The sequence below is a fragment of the Phoenix dactylifera genome, unplaced genomic scaffold (assembly GCF_009389715.1).
Source record: "Phoenix dactylifera cultivar Barhee BC4 unplaced genomic scaffold, palm_55x_up_171113_PBpolish2nd_filt_p 000828F, whole genome shotgun sequence".
Taxonomy (NCBI): Eukaryota; Viridiplantae; Streptophyta; class Magnoliopsida; order Arecales; family Arecaceae; genus Phoenix; species Phoenix dactylifera.
The window spans coordinates 6,325-20,948 of NW_024068195.1; the positions used below are offsets into that span (position 1 = coordinate 6,325).

Genomic DNA, 14,624 nt, shown 5'->3' on the forward strand with positions numbered 1-14,624 from the left:
TATCCCATGGATTCTAAAATTATGAGATTTTTTGTTTGTAAATTTTATTTCATTGCTATCAATTTTCTCTTCTCATATCGGCAATATTTTTTTTTTAATTAGAAAACTAGATACACATGCTTTCTCCCCCCACACCCTAAATTGGTGACTTTTTCTTTCTCCCCATTTTTGGCATTCTCTTTCCCTAGTTCAACATGTTTAAAAATATTGTGCCAAATTTATTCTAATGTAGATTTATAGTTTTTAAAAAATTAAAAGGTTAGAAATGTCCCCTTTTGAAGTAAATTTCCAAATTACAACTCAAATAGTTTTTACATTGAGAACCTGCTTGTCTATTGTTCTATTTTCTTTGGATATTAGAATTTGATTATAACAAACAAACTTTCAAACTGAAACTCTTCCCATTTGATTACTTTCATATTTCGATACTCAAATAAACGACTATAAATCTGACATTATATTCAAATATGCTATACACTCAGGCTCTAATTAAAAAATTTATTATGTCAAATTATAATAAAAATATGATTTCATTTATGGTAAGCTAAGTCCGAGAGAAGCTAGGCTAAGATTAGATCATAACTGTTTTTGCTAGACACGGAAATTGGTAGGATAGCGATGGGCCTGAGAATGACCATGGATGCTATTTAAATTTAGTGACCGTAAATAAACTACACCTAGTTTGTAAAATATCACTGGATCCTTTTAAATATGTTATTTCTAAACTGAATTATAATTTATAACACATGGGGTAGATTATAAATTGACAAAAAAAAAAGTTACAGTTAGTTGGATCTTATGAAAAATGGGGAATTTGACAGATCTAGCAAATAAAGATCCCTCTTCCTTAATTTTATAGAGAGAGATTTCACTTCCTAAAATACTTCTATCATATACGTGGTAGTTTTTAATATATTTAGATATACATGGCTTCCTAAAATATTTTTTCTTAGCAAATAAAGATTCCTCTTCCTTAATTGGGGTAGAGGGAGATTTCACTTCCTATAATATTTTTTCTAGATAACTCTTATTCAAAAAAATTATGGATATTTCAGATTTTTTTTTATGATTTTTTTTGGTAAAAGTGGAAGAACATAAATGGTCTTCGTTATACCCCAAATAAGAAAGTCCTATACAATTAATTTGTAGTAACAAAGATAACTCTGAATGTACATCATCACTCGAGGAAATATCATAATTGAAATCTTTACTTCATCATTTTATATGCGAGAGAGATTTTTCTGAGAAAAAGATATAGGACGGGTTTTAATCAACTTGCATACATAGGGAAGCTAGCATGAGCAGGATGTTGTAAGTGCAGTAATATATAGCATAGAACATAAATAGCATGTTTAGTATGTCCTTGAATCATCTCCTCTCAAATATGTGGTAGAAATAGCTTCCAACTATAATGCGCCAAATTTCCACTCAAAGCTTTCAGGATTATCAAAATATTCTAGTTTTTCTAAACAAAGTAAGCAATCAGAATAGGAGTACCGGAGTTCATCAAACTTCAAGGGTGCGTTTTAGCTCCATATATATCAGCCTCAATGGGTTGATTTTTTTTCACCTCCTTCTCAATACAAGGCCTCAATGATTAATTTAAAATGATTATTTTGCCATGTTTATTCTATTCTTTTAACTCAACAACTCACATTTTCTCTCAAAAAAAAAACAACTTACATGTAGGTCCCTTCTTTTATTTCTGTAACAAATAATCAGATTTAGGGAGAACTTAGAAAGTTACTCTGAGTTTCAAATATACAAGCTTTAACAGATGACCCAATCAAGTATCATCTCGTCCTGATTCAGATAAAATTTAATTAGATTCCTTTATTAGGCAACATCGGGCATACGATACTCCAAAATGTTAATACAGTTGAGCTTTAGGTAGATTTCTGGTTCTTAATTATTAACACATATCGGTAACTTCTTACACATTTTGCTCAAAAAATCATAACAGCATATTTTCATGTGTTGTTATTCTTGAGAAATATTTTCATGTCTTTTTGCATATTCTGCACACTGTAGTAGGTTTAAAGAAAGTGAATGATCCTTCTATGAAAATGGCTGTACTGATCCATCTTCAAGACGTTTGCACTCTCACAAACAAGGGCCAAAGCAAGTTTATTTCAGATCACCTCAAAGTTTTGTCATGAAAGTGAAATGGTATTCTGTTACACCCCAAGAGGAGATCATTGTGGAGAGAGGATGTCTAATTTGTAAAGAAGTGGAGATAAGTAGGGTAGCACCCCAGGGAACATTGTGAGAGATGATTTACAAAGCCTATATTTCTCTCCATGGGGAATTAATTAAAAGCAAAGAATTATAAAAATAACTAGGACTGTTAGTTTGATCTGTACAAGTGAGATCAATGGCCCAGAGTATGCTGGTTTGTTTTCTCATCAGTTGCCTCGATATGATATGGTCCATTTCGGATTCTTCAGCTTAAATTTTTCAACAACTTCAAGAGAGCCTACATAAGTTTGATTAAAATCCATAACCTCGTTCCATGTAACTCATATCCATTTCTTTGGAATTCAACAACTGCCAAAAAGCTTACATAAATTTAGTTAAAATACATTAAAGTATTTCCATACAGTTCATTTCCATACAAGTGATCTTTCGGAATGCAAGAAAAACAACTGCTGCACAACTTTCTTATAACTGCATGAAAGAAAGAAAAAATGTTTCTTATGAATCAGCCCATCTTCTACAAAGAATTCTGTCAACCAAGCTTCAAAGCAAGCTACCAAGAGAACAACAATTTGGAACTCATTGGGGGCAACATAGGGACAGAACTAAGGAGAACCTGTGCATAAGCTATATAGATGATGGATCTGCACTCACTTGTTGCAGGCTTGCCATGTTCATCAGGTAAATGGATTGTGATATGCCAATCAAATGACACAGGATTCCTTGTTTGCACAGGCTAATGGCTCCATAACTCTCGTCGTGCCTCCGAGTTCTATCGGCACAAGAGGAATGAGAGAATGCAGGACATCTGTCATCAGTGGCCTGTAACCAGGTTCTGGTTGGACACATAAAGCAGCAATCGCTGCAACCTGCACAACCCCATATTATACTGGTAAGCAAAGCACAACAGAGAAGTTTAACATGGTAAGAAAATGAATCATTTAAGTCTAGATGGCAGACCTGGCATAAATGTTTTAGCTCCATAGTGTTCCTGATCACAGGATCCACTATGCTTGGAAGCTGTAATCTGTCAGCGAGCTGAGGAACGGCCTAGAGACAACCAAATGAGGTCTTCAGGTAAGGCCATGCAGGGCAAGGACATTTGGACGAAAATAATGATCAAAATGAAATTTCTTGAGATAGAATGGTGCCAAGCAAAGTGAAGCATACCCAAGTGACAATAGATTGGCATTGAGATGGTGTTGGTTTCTCCACTGGTTTTCTTCCCATCAGGAGCTCCAAAAGGATCACTCCAAAAGCATAAACATCGCTTTTCTCGGTGAGTTCCCCTGGATATCCATCTTATTATCTTAGATAATGATGCAGTTTGTTACATAAAATTTGTAACAAAGAATACAATTCTGATCACAGGGAAGAGCGGATGGAACTCTTACCATTTAAGAGGCACTCTGGAGCAACATAACCCAGAGCACCTGAACGCTGGAGGTTAGCTTTGTTTTGACTACCAGCAGCTACCGCAAGGCCAAAGTCAGAAATCTATGTCCATGAAAGAATCCACGTAAAAAGAATGGTACCTTTTTCATGTGTCGCTGAGAAAGGTAAAGCAGAGATAGCTAAAGTTGATAATAGCTAATAAGTACCTTCACATTAAACTCAGAATCTAGAAGAATACTAGATGATTTTAGATCTCCATGAATAATTGGCGGGTTGCAGTGCTCATGAAGAAATTCTAATCCTCTGTTTGACAGAAATGCAAAAGCAATAATTGTAGAGGAGATTAAAAAGAAAATTAGGAAGTTGAAACTACTTATGAACTGATCTGGAGGCACAGAGAGAGAGAGTATTTACTTCGCAGTATCAACTGCAATTTTCATACGAATGTGCCAGGATAACGCTGACCCACGAGAAGGTCCTGAAATAGCAGCAGGAAAGAAAATAAAAAGTTCAAGCTTTTCTTGCCTTCTTGCACGCTATACAGGAAATGCACAAGGTGTACCGTGCAACTGTGTCTCCAGAGTTCCATTTTCCATCATCTCATAGACAAGGAACCGAGTCCCCGCATGAACACAATAACCCACAAGAGAGATTATATTTGGATGGCATATTATACTCAGCAGATCTATCTCATTCTGCAATATATTATGAGCATAAGAAAACGAAAACATAAAATGGATATAGAGCATAATGTTTTAGTAGAGAGAGATATCAAACAGGCTTGGGAAAAATTACCTCAAACTCTCTTTCATACTCCTGCTTGCGACCATTTAACTTCTTCACGAGAGCAGTAATGCCTTCATCAAAGTGAGCTTTATACAGGTATCCAGATACTCCACTAAACTCAGAAAACTGGTTACTAGCAGCTTCTAACAAGGTGTAATGAATCATGGGAAGCAATCCTTTCTTGCCCACCATCTTTCCTGATGTTAAAATATTTGTAGAAAAAGGCAAAAACAAGAGAAAAAGAAGAAAAGTGATTTTATTTTTCTATTTCGGTAAATCTCAGAAGTTATATATAGTCGTTTACAGACTCTATACAAAAAAAATAATATATCATTCTAGAATGATATGGGCAGCTGTTATACCAAAAAAATAATAATATAGAAAAGAAAAATAATACTTGCTAATAGAAGTTGTTATGTAATCCCAAAATTACTCTAACAAGATCATGCTAGCAAAAGAAAATAATATTGACTGATACAGAATCACTCTAATCAAGAAAAATAACATTGACTGATATAGGAACACGCTAACAAAAAAAATAATATGGGTTGATACAAGTTATTACATGATCCCTAAAATTATACTAACATTTTTTTCTTAAACTCAAGATGGTACTACAAGTGTCAACTTAAGTTTGGAAACTAGATTACAAATGTATCTAGAAACTGACATACTAGGTCAAAAGTTGAAGTAGTAGCTTAGAAACTGACGTGATAGACTAGGAACTGACGTAGCAACTCAGAGGCTGACGTGGGATAGATCAAGATCTGATGTGGCAGAATACGAACTGCTATAGCATCTCAAAAGCTGATGTAGCATATTAGGATTGACATAACAACTCGAAAGCCAATATGGTAGACTGATGTGTCTGACTGACGTGATAAACTGACATATTTGTCGATATGGCTGATTGACTTGTTAAATGATGCGGCAGCGAGAAGACAGATAGAAGATGACAGTTGTAGCGAGAATAGAGCTCCGAAAGAAGGCAACCGAAGGTCAATGATTCTCGTGAACGGAGGCACCATAGAAAAGAAGTAAGAGATTTTGAACTGGATGGCGAAGGAGCCAGAGACAACAAATGGAATTGGATATGAAGAGAAAGAGACCGAGCTACGATGAGGAGAGACGATCGAAGATCTGAAGCTGAGAAAAAAAGTGGTGGAGAGAAGCTACGGATCCATTAGAAAACAAAGGATCTTCGGGTATTAATTTACTAGAAATAGAGAATATGTGAAAATAGAAGATCTGTGGATTCACTGAAAAATAGAGGATCTTCGGGTTAGAGAACAATAGATCGACAATAGAGGTCTTCAATGCTTTTAGACATAGCAACGACGACCACATCAAAGACGGAAAAGATGCTAGTGGCAGATTAGGTGATCGGTAGCTTTGATACTATGTTAAAATAATTGTAGAAGAAGACGAAAATAAAAAAAAAAGAGAAAAATAATTTTATTTCTTTATTTCATCATATTCGGTACATCTCAGAGGTTATATATACTCGTGTACAGACTCCATATAAAAAAAATAATATGGCCTGATATAAGATTATGCTAATAAAAAAAATAATACTCATTAATATAAGTTGTTATGCGACTTCTAAAATTACTCTAACAAGATCAAGCTAATAAAGAAAAACAATACTAATTGATACAGAATCACTCTAATAAAAAAAATAATATACAGAAATATGCTAACAAAAAAGTAATATGAACTGGTGCAGGTTGCTACACAATCTCTAAAATTATGCTGATACCTGACTTACTCGATGTTAGAGTTAGCATAATCTCTTTTGCATATCTAGAGCACAAAAAGTTTGACACCAAAGTGTGACAAAAAGATAAGAATCCAAATGAGCGAGCAAAAATCAACTAGTTCAAAGGTGACTGCCAAAACCACTGAAAAATTTAGTAAAAAAATGAAAGAGGAAATCAAAAACAAAAGGAGAGAGCATTGAAAAATGTTTATCACAAGAATACCTGATGGTCGAATGTCCTCCGAATCCGAATTTTGATGACTTTTACGCTGAAAGGTCCAGCCACAGCATATCGATAGCAAGATGATAGCAAGTGCAACAGAAGCCAGGATGATCGGCAAAACTAACACTTTGTCTAAATGGTGATTATGATGCTTTAGTGTTATCTGCATCTCTGCATTCAAAAGATCACACCACAAAGGAAATTGAGCAAATGTGCAACCCTGTGAAGAGCATGTCCACACAGAAGGCTGAGAAATTTAATTTCTCAGAAGAAGTTCAATAGTAACTCTGTTTTTTCTCCCTTTTTTTGCAACCTTAGTTTGCATAAAGGATTATCAAGATACAAAGGAAAAGTTTCCTGAATGCAAAGAATAATTAACATGCCCTGCCAAAAGAAAAAAAAAAAAAAAAGGAATTATACAGATGATATAAAGGATAAGCTATCCTTCTTGGTGATGGTGACGTTATAATAATGCAGCACAGTTATTATCAGATATGCCTGATCAAAAGAGACATAGAACAAAGAAAACATTGCAAAGAACCAAACTCTCTTACATTGTATGGTAGATTAATTATGAAAAACTAAGCAAAGAAAACTGATAGATTTACATCATCGATGACTCGTTAAATAAAGGGTAAAACTAATAAGAGTACCTGGAGGAGGTGGAGAAGTTAATGGAGAAGCCACGTAGATGGGATCTCTGGCATTGGTGAGAGCTGTGGATATGAGAAGGAATAAGGCCCAAATTGGAAGAGTTGGGTTCATTCCTTCCCCTGGGTATGGAGAGTCGTGTGTACTGTCGATAGGAGAAACAGGGGTATAAATAGTATTTTCTTTTGGGAGATAAGGAGGGGTTATGGGAACAAATAGTGAAGAGAACAAAGACGGGAGTATAAATACGATTGATGAATACGCGATGCTCCCGGTTAACCTATTTCCAGATTGGATCTTCAATTTTGCCTTGGGCCTCCATTGGTCCCATGCGTGCGTGGGCTACTTACTTTCTTTGCTTAATCAAATTAAAAAGGTTGAAGACTATATAAAGATCATTTGAATTTTATCACTTTTCAATGTGAGATTAAAGAAAGTAGATAAGAAGAAGAAGGAAAAAAAAAAAAGAAAAAAGATAGGTTTGAAATTTTAAAATACTTCAACCCAATGCAGCAGTATATTTTTTAGATTTATTACGGTATCTTTTGAGATTTATTTCTGCGAAAAAATACTGCAGCTGTGAAAGGCAGGGAAATGATGGCAGAAAACATGATTGCTTTTATTCTTGGGGGCAGAAAAATATGCGATCATGTTGCAGGTGGCAGTTACAGGAGCACAAAATCGATGAACGCATGAAGAAAGCTGAGGTACAGGAACAGGACGAGGCTAGATAGCTTTTGAATGATCGAAATTACAGGGATGCCCTTGGAAATCTTTCCATCAGGTTGATTTATGCGTAAATACGTGATGTTAAATTCAATTTCCTCATAAAGAAAAAGAACAGAAAAGTGATTGATTTCTAGATTAAAAGGTTTGTAACAAGGAAACAAAGATAGGCAATTAAGCTATACTATGGAGAAAATGTTGTTTTTGCCAAAAAAAAAAAAAAAAGAGAGAATGTTCTTAAATCTTTTTCCAAAAATATCAATCTTTGTTTAGTGTAACTCAACAAAAATAGAAAATTGATCAATCAACAAATACTTTCCTTTCAAAAAAATAAATAGCTTGTAAGTTATCCTATCTCTGCTTTTTATCGATTGATTCTCTTCTCTCTAATCAAAATTTTATTTTAATTTTTAGATTTGTAGAATTATGTTATTTAGAATTCTTCCGTCTCTATATAGTTTATAATAATAATCATTTCCTCTTATGTTTTTTACTCTCTTTAATCCATTTTATGTAATTTTATTTCTATTTATAAATTTTCTTTTATATAACATGTATAAAATATAATTCTTGGTAGTATATTGCTCCAACATCAAGGGGGAAAGAAATACTGGTTCCCACATGTTGCTGGATATTGGACCTGGGGGCGACCGCGGACCGAAGGGAAGGATTTTCGGCTAATGGTGCGGCGGCAGACTGCTGTCTCCAACAGACCTGCAAGAAGCCAGTGGCCGGAGGTTCCGGCGCCGGCCCTCCAATGCTTAAGTCAGAGGAGGTTTTTTATGGAGAGAAGTAGTAGAGAAGTAATCGAGAAAAGTAATGGCCGGGGGCCAAAGGGAAAAAAAGTTCTCATGCCTCGAGTTCTTCCCCCTTTTTATAGGAGAGGGTGTAGGGGTTATATGTGATTGGACGTGATCGTACGAATTAATAAATGACCGTAGTGATTGGACATGATTGTGCGAATTAATGAGCGATCGTATTGATTGGACGTAATCGTGCGAATTAATGGATTACCGTAAACGGCCCGAGATTTTGGGCTGGCTGGCGATCCATTGAAATCGTGTGCATTTAGATGTTGACAGTCGTTGAGTCGGAGATCGTGGGATTTGATCCTGGATAAGGAGGAAGAGGACTTGATTTTCGGTGGAGTGGGAAGATCTGCTTCTCCCTTTGACGGGATCTTTCTTGGCCTTGAGGTCGATCGGGATTAACTCAGCCGAGATCGAGGTTGTGAGCTCTGGGGTCGTCGGTGCCGAGACCGAGTGTTCTGAGGTCGGGCGCTCTGTGGTCAGGTGCTCTGAGGTCGGACACTCGGAGAGTATGCTTGCTGTTGTCACGTTTGTCATCAAGTACCGGCGATTTGGCCACGTGCTTAGAGTGATCTATTTTCCCCCAACACCACCTATACTAAAATTTCAAGAAGTATTGGCAATCCATTAGAATATGATTTTTTTATGAAATATCTTATTAACATCAAATGGTTTAATCAATTAATGCTGTAGTATGGTAGCCTTTGTCCAACTCCAACATCTAAAATTTCGTAGCTTTCTGTTATCCAAAATCAAGTGACTTTACCAACCCAAGAAATTTAGCTTCTTTAAATCTTGTATTGTAACTTGACCATTTTACGATCTATTAACTCTTGATTTAAAACCTAACATTTAATAAAAAAAAGTTCCGCCCAATGTAGTTGCGCAAAAAGAGAAAAACTAGACTGTGATGGGTTTTATGAACTAAAATTTGCTGCAGTTGTCGCCTCTTTGCTTAGTAATTCGAGCTTTTGTATTTGATTCTTGAATTTTGTATCTCCAATAGCGCTCTTTCTATTAATAAAAAAGGAGAAAAAAAAGAACCAACAGTTCTTTATATAATTTTATATTCATCCTTGAACACTTGCAAGAACAAACCCATGCGATCTTAATATCTATTTTATTATTAATTAAATGATGCTTTAAAATGAAATATAAAATTTGTTTTAGTAGTTCTAAAATTTCATAACTCTAAGAACACCAGTTTATCAAGCTGGTAAAGTAGATCATATATGCGTGTATGCATGAGGTGAAGCATGATTTATTAATATGAAATCAATATAAACAAACTCGGCTCAGTCGACTCGAGCCCACTTGAGCATTATCCTTACATGATAATCACTGCACACAACATTCATAAAGAAAGCTAAAAAGTATTTAGAAAAACAACGTTCAAGTGAAGTGCGATGAATGTAAATTACTAAAACAAACCAAAAAAACTTAAATATTCTTTGAGTCATTGCACAAAAGGATAAAAATTAGGTTCCAAAAACTCCATACTGTGGATCATCACCATCATGTAATCACCGAATCAAAAAATAATTAAACACATGTAAATTTAATACGTGCAGGTTAGCTGCAGGTTACACAGGATTATTACATGTAAATTTAAACATGTTATATGTTAATTCTAAATGTGGAACCATGGTATAATATTACACAATCAGAAATTTCAAACATTATTGACATGGAAATAAAGTATACCCACTTAATTGCCTAATTTTGTTACAAAATATGAGCTTGCTACAATTGTTGATGCATCTAATTACATAATTAGATCATGTCATGCATGTAACATGTTGCACCTCTCTTGTTGAATCCTAACCATGCTTCCAACCCGACAATGATCCATGCATGTGGGATTAAGAAGAGCAAGACCCAACATGTAGATAAACAATTATAAAATTATTATTATTTTTTTAGGGATTTTCATACAATACGTGTACGAATATATTCAATAAAATCAGAAAACAAAAAATTACGGAGTGCTCGAGGTAACTCCTCATCCACGGTCCATAAAGTGCTCTTAGAATGGCTAGTCACATAAGTGGCCACCTAATCCGTAGCTTCGTTAGTCTCTTTGATTAGCCATATAAGCGGCCACCCACCAATATAAGCCTACTTTACTCTCTCGCATTTTATAACAAACAAATCTTAATATATCGATCTCTTATCAGACATCCACCCATCATATGTGAACTAGTCCTCGCATCATGGTCCCTACACGTTAATCATAGAGTGCGTGGATATGGTTTGAGGTGTTCACATGACCGGCTTCAGTGGGTCTCTGTCACACGTGTTCAGCACGTGAAAAAGTCGGTGCTCACATGATGCTTTTCCTGGTCCTCGCTTCCACGCGGCGTTCTTATCGGCAACGAATCCGGTGACCGGCTCTGGCGGTGCCTCAAGCCCCCACTTCCCAGAAACCGAAGACGGTTCCTCCGAACCGCCCTGGTAGGTCGGTCCACGCCATTTTGGCCATTATTGAGGCCCCAATCCCCACCATCGCCAGCTGTCGGTGCCTAGTCTTCCTCACGCCACTACTGACGGCGACTCGCGTCCCTCACACCACGGGAATCGACGCCCCTTCCAAAGCTGCCCTTTCGTTTTCCAATTATCACAAAATCGCCAATGGACAAAATGCGCCTCTCGCTTCCATCAAGACAAGCAGCTGCCACCGGCCATCGATTTTCGTCGCTGTGTTTCCTTAGCTCCCCCTCTGCATCAATATCATCCGTCTGATCAAATATCAATAGTGAATGATTACCGAAACGGTGGACCCTATCTAGTTGATCGTCCAGATCAGACGATCGGGATCGGAAAAGCTATCTCCTCGTACTTCGTGGTTCTGATCAGCCAGGCTGCCATCACGCGGTTTCCACGACTTTTAGCGCGTCTCCGCAGCAACATCCAATCAGAGCCGTCACGTCGGTAGGCCCACCACACCTCTTAGCGTGTAGGATCAGGTCCTAACAGAACATGCGTCAAGAAATTATTGCCGCGAGCATGATGACGACCATGGGTTTCTACAATGATGCATCAAGAAACGTGCTGATGAGGAAGGACCCAGCGGCCAGTGCGCAGCTGGGTTTGTGTGGTTGGACTGGTTCACCGATGAGCTGGTGGACCTGGTCCAACCAATAGCTTCGCCCTGTCCGGATCCCGGCCACTAGGCCACGAACCAAGAAGGTGGTAGCAATGCAATTTTGTAAACCTTGAAGGGCGTCAAGTTAACCCCGAGGATAATTGGGTACCCGGGTGGTTTTCTCGCCACGTCAGATCATAATAATACCAAACTCAGACGACTCTCCTTGTTATGTTTCCCTATATATATTTCTATACAAACACTGCATATGGGGATAGGAAGCCCTGAGCCGCGTTACAACAACGAAACCGGGAATATTTTTTTATCAAATCCAACGGTCGATCATATGCCCGCCTACGAATTCATACGCCGTTGTTGGGATATGTATCTCCCTTCCGAAACGAGTATCCTCTCTCCTACTTTTTAATTTTCTATAAAGCGAGCCGATCCCTTCATTCTCCTCCTCCTCTTCCACCATTTCCCTTTGCTATTCTCAGCGCCCAATGGGTACGGCGGTTCTCCGATCCCACGATTGCCTGAAAGGCCGCCTCCATCTGGAGGCCTTCGGATCCCGTCCCCCGCCGCCGGTAAAACCCTCGCGGAAGAAACCCCCACGTTCCTCCCCCTCCCCCTCGACCTCCCCGCCTCCTCCACCGCCGAAGGATGGCCGGAGTCACCAGACGCGGCCAGCCCAGCCGTCGCCGCCTCCACAGCCGACGAATCACACACGACCCAACCCCCCGCGGTCCGTCCGGAAGACAGGGTTCCCTGGCAAGGAGAACGCTGGCGACACCCAGATCCGGCCGCGTAGGCCCCTCGTCATGGAGGAGGTCACGATCCTGAAACGCGGGGACGAACTGAAGGCTTTCGGGCCCCCGGCCGAGGATCGGCGGTCGGACGGCGATGAATCGCTCCTCTGCTCGACTAATCGGCTGGGCCCCGACCCGGAGATCCTCCCGAAGAAGATCGGGTTCGCCGATCTGGGGTCCGTGTATGCCGGGCCGGCCTTCTTCGCATCCCCGTCCCCGAGCTCGCTCCCTTTCCCGGCTTCCTTCCTGAAAAAGGTCGGCGGTGAGGCGATCACGAGCGATGAGGCCACGAGGAGCCTCCGGTGTCTGCTGCGGCTCGATAATCTCGCTTGACGGTCAGGTGCTCGTCTCTTGCTTTAGATTTTCTTCGCTGGATCGATGGTTTATGGTGATTGTGGAATGGGAAAATTGGATCTTGGTGGTGTGTACACGAATCCCAGGTCTATTTGAAGGAAAAAAAAGGGATTTTGGAAATGATGCTTTGACGAAGGCAGGACAATAAAGGTCTTTGTGGAGAGACTGATCGTGATCGTCTCTTTGATTGGCGAGGGCTCCTCATCATCTCTATTAGGGTTTCTCCTATTCGAAGATCTTCCTCTATTTTTTCAAAAGGAAGACATGGAATTGGAGAATGAAGGGCCATGCTAGTCTTAGAAGAACCTATTTGGTGTTTATCTTGTTCTAGGTATTTGGGTGGTGCAAGTAGCCAGTTATGGCATGTAATTTTAGAAGGTGGGATATGTTAGTGTTATTTGTGGGTAAGGTGGTACTCTGCCGATAGAAGATGTTATGGGTTAGTTTTGCATTAGAAGCTGGTAGATTTGTTCAGTATTGTACCTATTTTATCTCAATAATAGTTTGCTGTTTATTTGCTATTTTTTCTGTGAAAGTCGGTAATGTTGGATATGTATTTGAATTTGCTATTGATATTTAGGAGGAATATGAAATGTGTGTGGATTGGCATGATTTGGGTTTTGTTTTTTTATTTTAATCAAGAAAAAGTACAATTTAACAAGTTTTGTTGAAACAATATTACTTGATCCTACACTTTAACAGCAGACCTTCCTGATGAATGAACTACTGATCGGGAGCTGAATTTTCAATGAATCAATTCTGTAGCAATATGTGGTCGCCTGCGAGTAACTCAATTCTTCACCGTCATAAATCTTGTAGATCCAAGGCTTTTAAGTGTTGATCTTTCTGATGGTGACCTGTGGTTGTCGGTGCTCCAACTATTTGTTCTGCCTTGGTGTGAATTCCACTTGTTTTATGTGTTGTTTCTTTTCTCCGACCCTCCTCCCTCTCCCTCTCTTTTTTTTTGTCCTAATGGGAGTGACGTGAATATGGAGGATACAAACCTTGAGAATTTTGTTTAGTCTGAAAGTTGTGCTTATCTAAGATGACTCCTTGGATTGTGTTACTTCGGAAATGTTAGAAATTTAAACCATTTGATTGTATACCTAGAGGGCATATTTGGTTGGAGAGAAGCTGGGCTCTGGAAAGAGAGAGAGAGAGAGAGAGAGAATGAATGATTCTAATTCCAGCCGTTTGGTTGGGAGAGTCTTATCTTAAATCTCAGGGAAAAGGGGAATGCTCTAATCTCCCTAATGTCAATCATGAACAAAACATGTTAGAAAATATGGTCATTCTAAAACTCATTTTAATCCATTATGATTTTGATTTTAGTTATGAACTAAACTCCCTCAGATGTATTTAAAATTTGGGGTTTGTTTGGTTTACAATCAGGATCAGAATAGATTGGAATGAGAATGATCATATTTCTTAATACGTTGGGTATGTTTGACTGGAATCGGAATAAAATTTGAATATTAGAGAAGAGTCAACATTATGTTTTGAGAAATCAGGCATTTCTATTCCTTCCGTAATTGGAACGGATTCCTTCCGTAATTGGAATTGGAACAGGATTTTTTTTTTCCTCCAATTAAATATTTAAAATAGGAGTCATCCATTCTCATTCTCATTTTCATTTAGAGCCCAACTTTCTCAAGCCAAATATGCCTTGGATAGATTTTCTATAGTATCAATATAGGGATTATGTTTAATGCATTGATGGGTTCAACCTCTTGATTATGAAATGCATGTAATAATCAAAATAAAAGCTCAATCTAACTTGCCTCATTTTAGGGTCGGCGGTGAAACCATGTCGTAGTAGAACTTTTTTTCA

At 38.2% G+C, this 14,624-nt stretch overlaps 2 protein-coding genes across 2 annotated transcripts; one reads left to right on the forward strand and one right to left on the reverse strand.

The window, feature by feature from the left end:
* Positions 1-2,503: 2,503 nt before the first annotated feature.
* LOC103703658 (probable receptor-like protein kinase At1g80640) lies at positions 2,504-7,135 on the reverse strand. The gene is made up of 10 exons (XM_026803193.2): positions 7,013-7,135; positions 6,360-6,530; positions 4,387-4,574; positions 4,154-4,286; positions 4,006-4,069; positions 3,798-3,894; positions 3,591-3,693; positions 3,367-3,485; positions 3,157-3,246; positions 2,504-3,065 (listed from the first exon to the last, which is right to left on the reverse strand). The coding sequence occupies exons 1-10, from the start codon at positions 7,122-7,124 to the stop codon at positions 2,901-2,903; spliced, it is 1,242 nt and encodes a 413-aa protein (XP_026658994.2). The 5' UTR covers positions 7,125-7,135; the 3' UTR covers positions 2,504-2,900.
* Positions 7,136-11,908: 4,773 nt separating this feature from the next.
* On the forward strand, positions 11,909-13,402 carry LOC103703659 (ras-associated and pleckstrin homology domains-containing protein 1-like). Its single transcript, XM_008786583.3, has one exon. It carries the CDS (start codon positions 12,134-12,136, stop codon positions 12,770-12,772), a length of 639 nt encoding a protein of 212 aa, XP_008784805.2. The 5' UTR covers positions 11,909-12,133; the 3' UTR covers positions 12,773-13,402.
* The last annotated feature ends 1,222 nt before the right edge of the window (positions 13,403-14,624 follow it).

Bases quoted from the DNA above. Each gene is read 5' to 3' on its own strand.
- LOC103703658 (XM_026803193.2), bottom strand. From the start codon at position 7,124: ATGAACCCAACTCTTCCAATTTGGGCCTTATTCCTTCTCATATCCACA. The intron at 3,486-3,590 runs GTAAGAGTTCCA...ATGGATATCCAG, and splicing joins TCCAGAGTGCCTCTTAAATG to GGGAACTCACCGAGAAAAGC. The intron at 3,247-3,366 runs GTATGCTTCACT...GGTTGTCTCTAG, and splicing joins GCCAATCTATTGTCACTTGG to GCCGTTCCTCAGCTCGCTGA.
- LOC103703659 (XM_008786583.3), top strand. From the start codon at position 12,134: ATGGGTACGGCGGTTCTCCGATCCCACGATTGCCTGAAAGGCCGCCTC.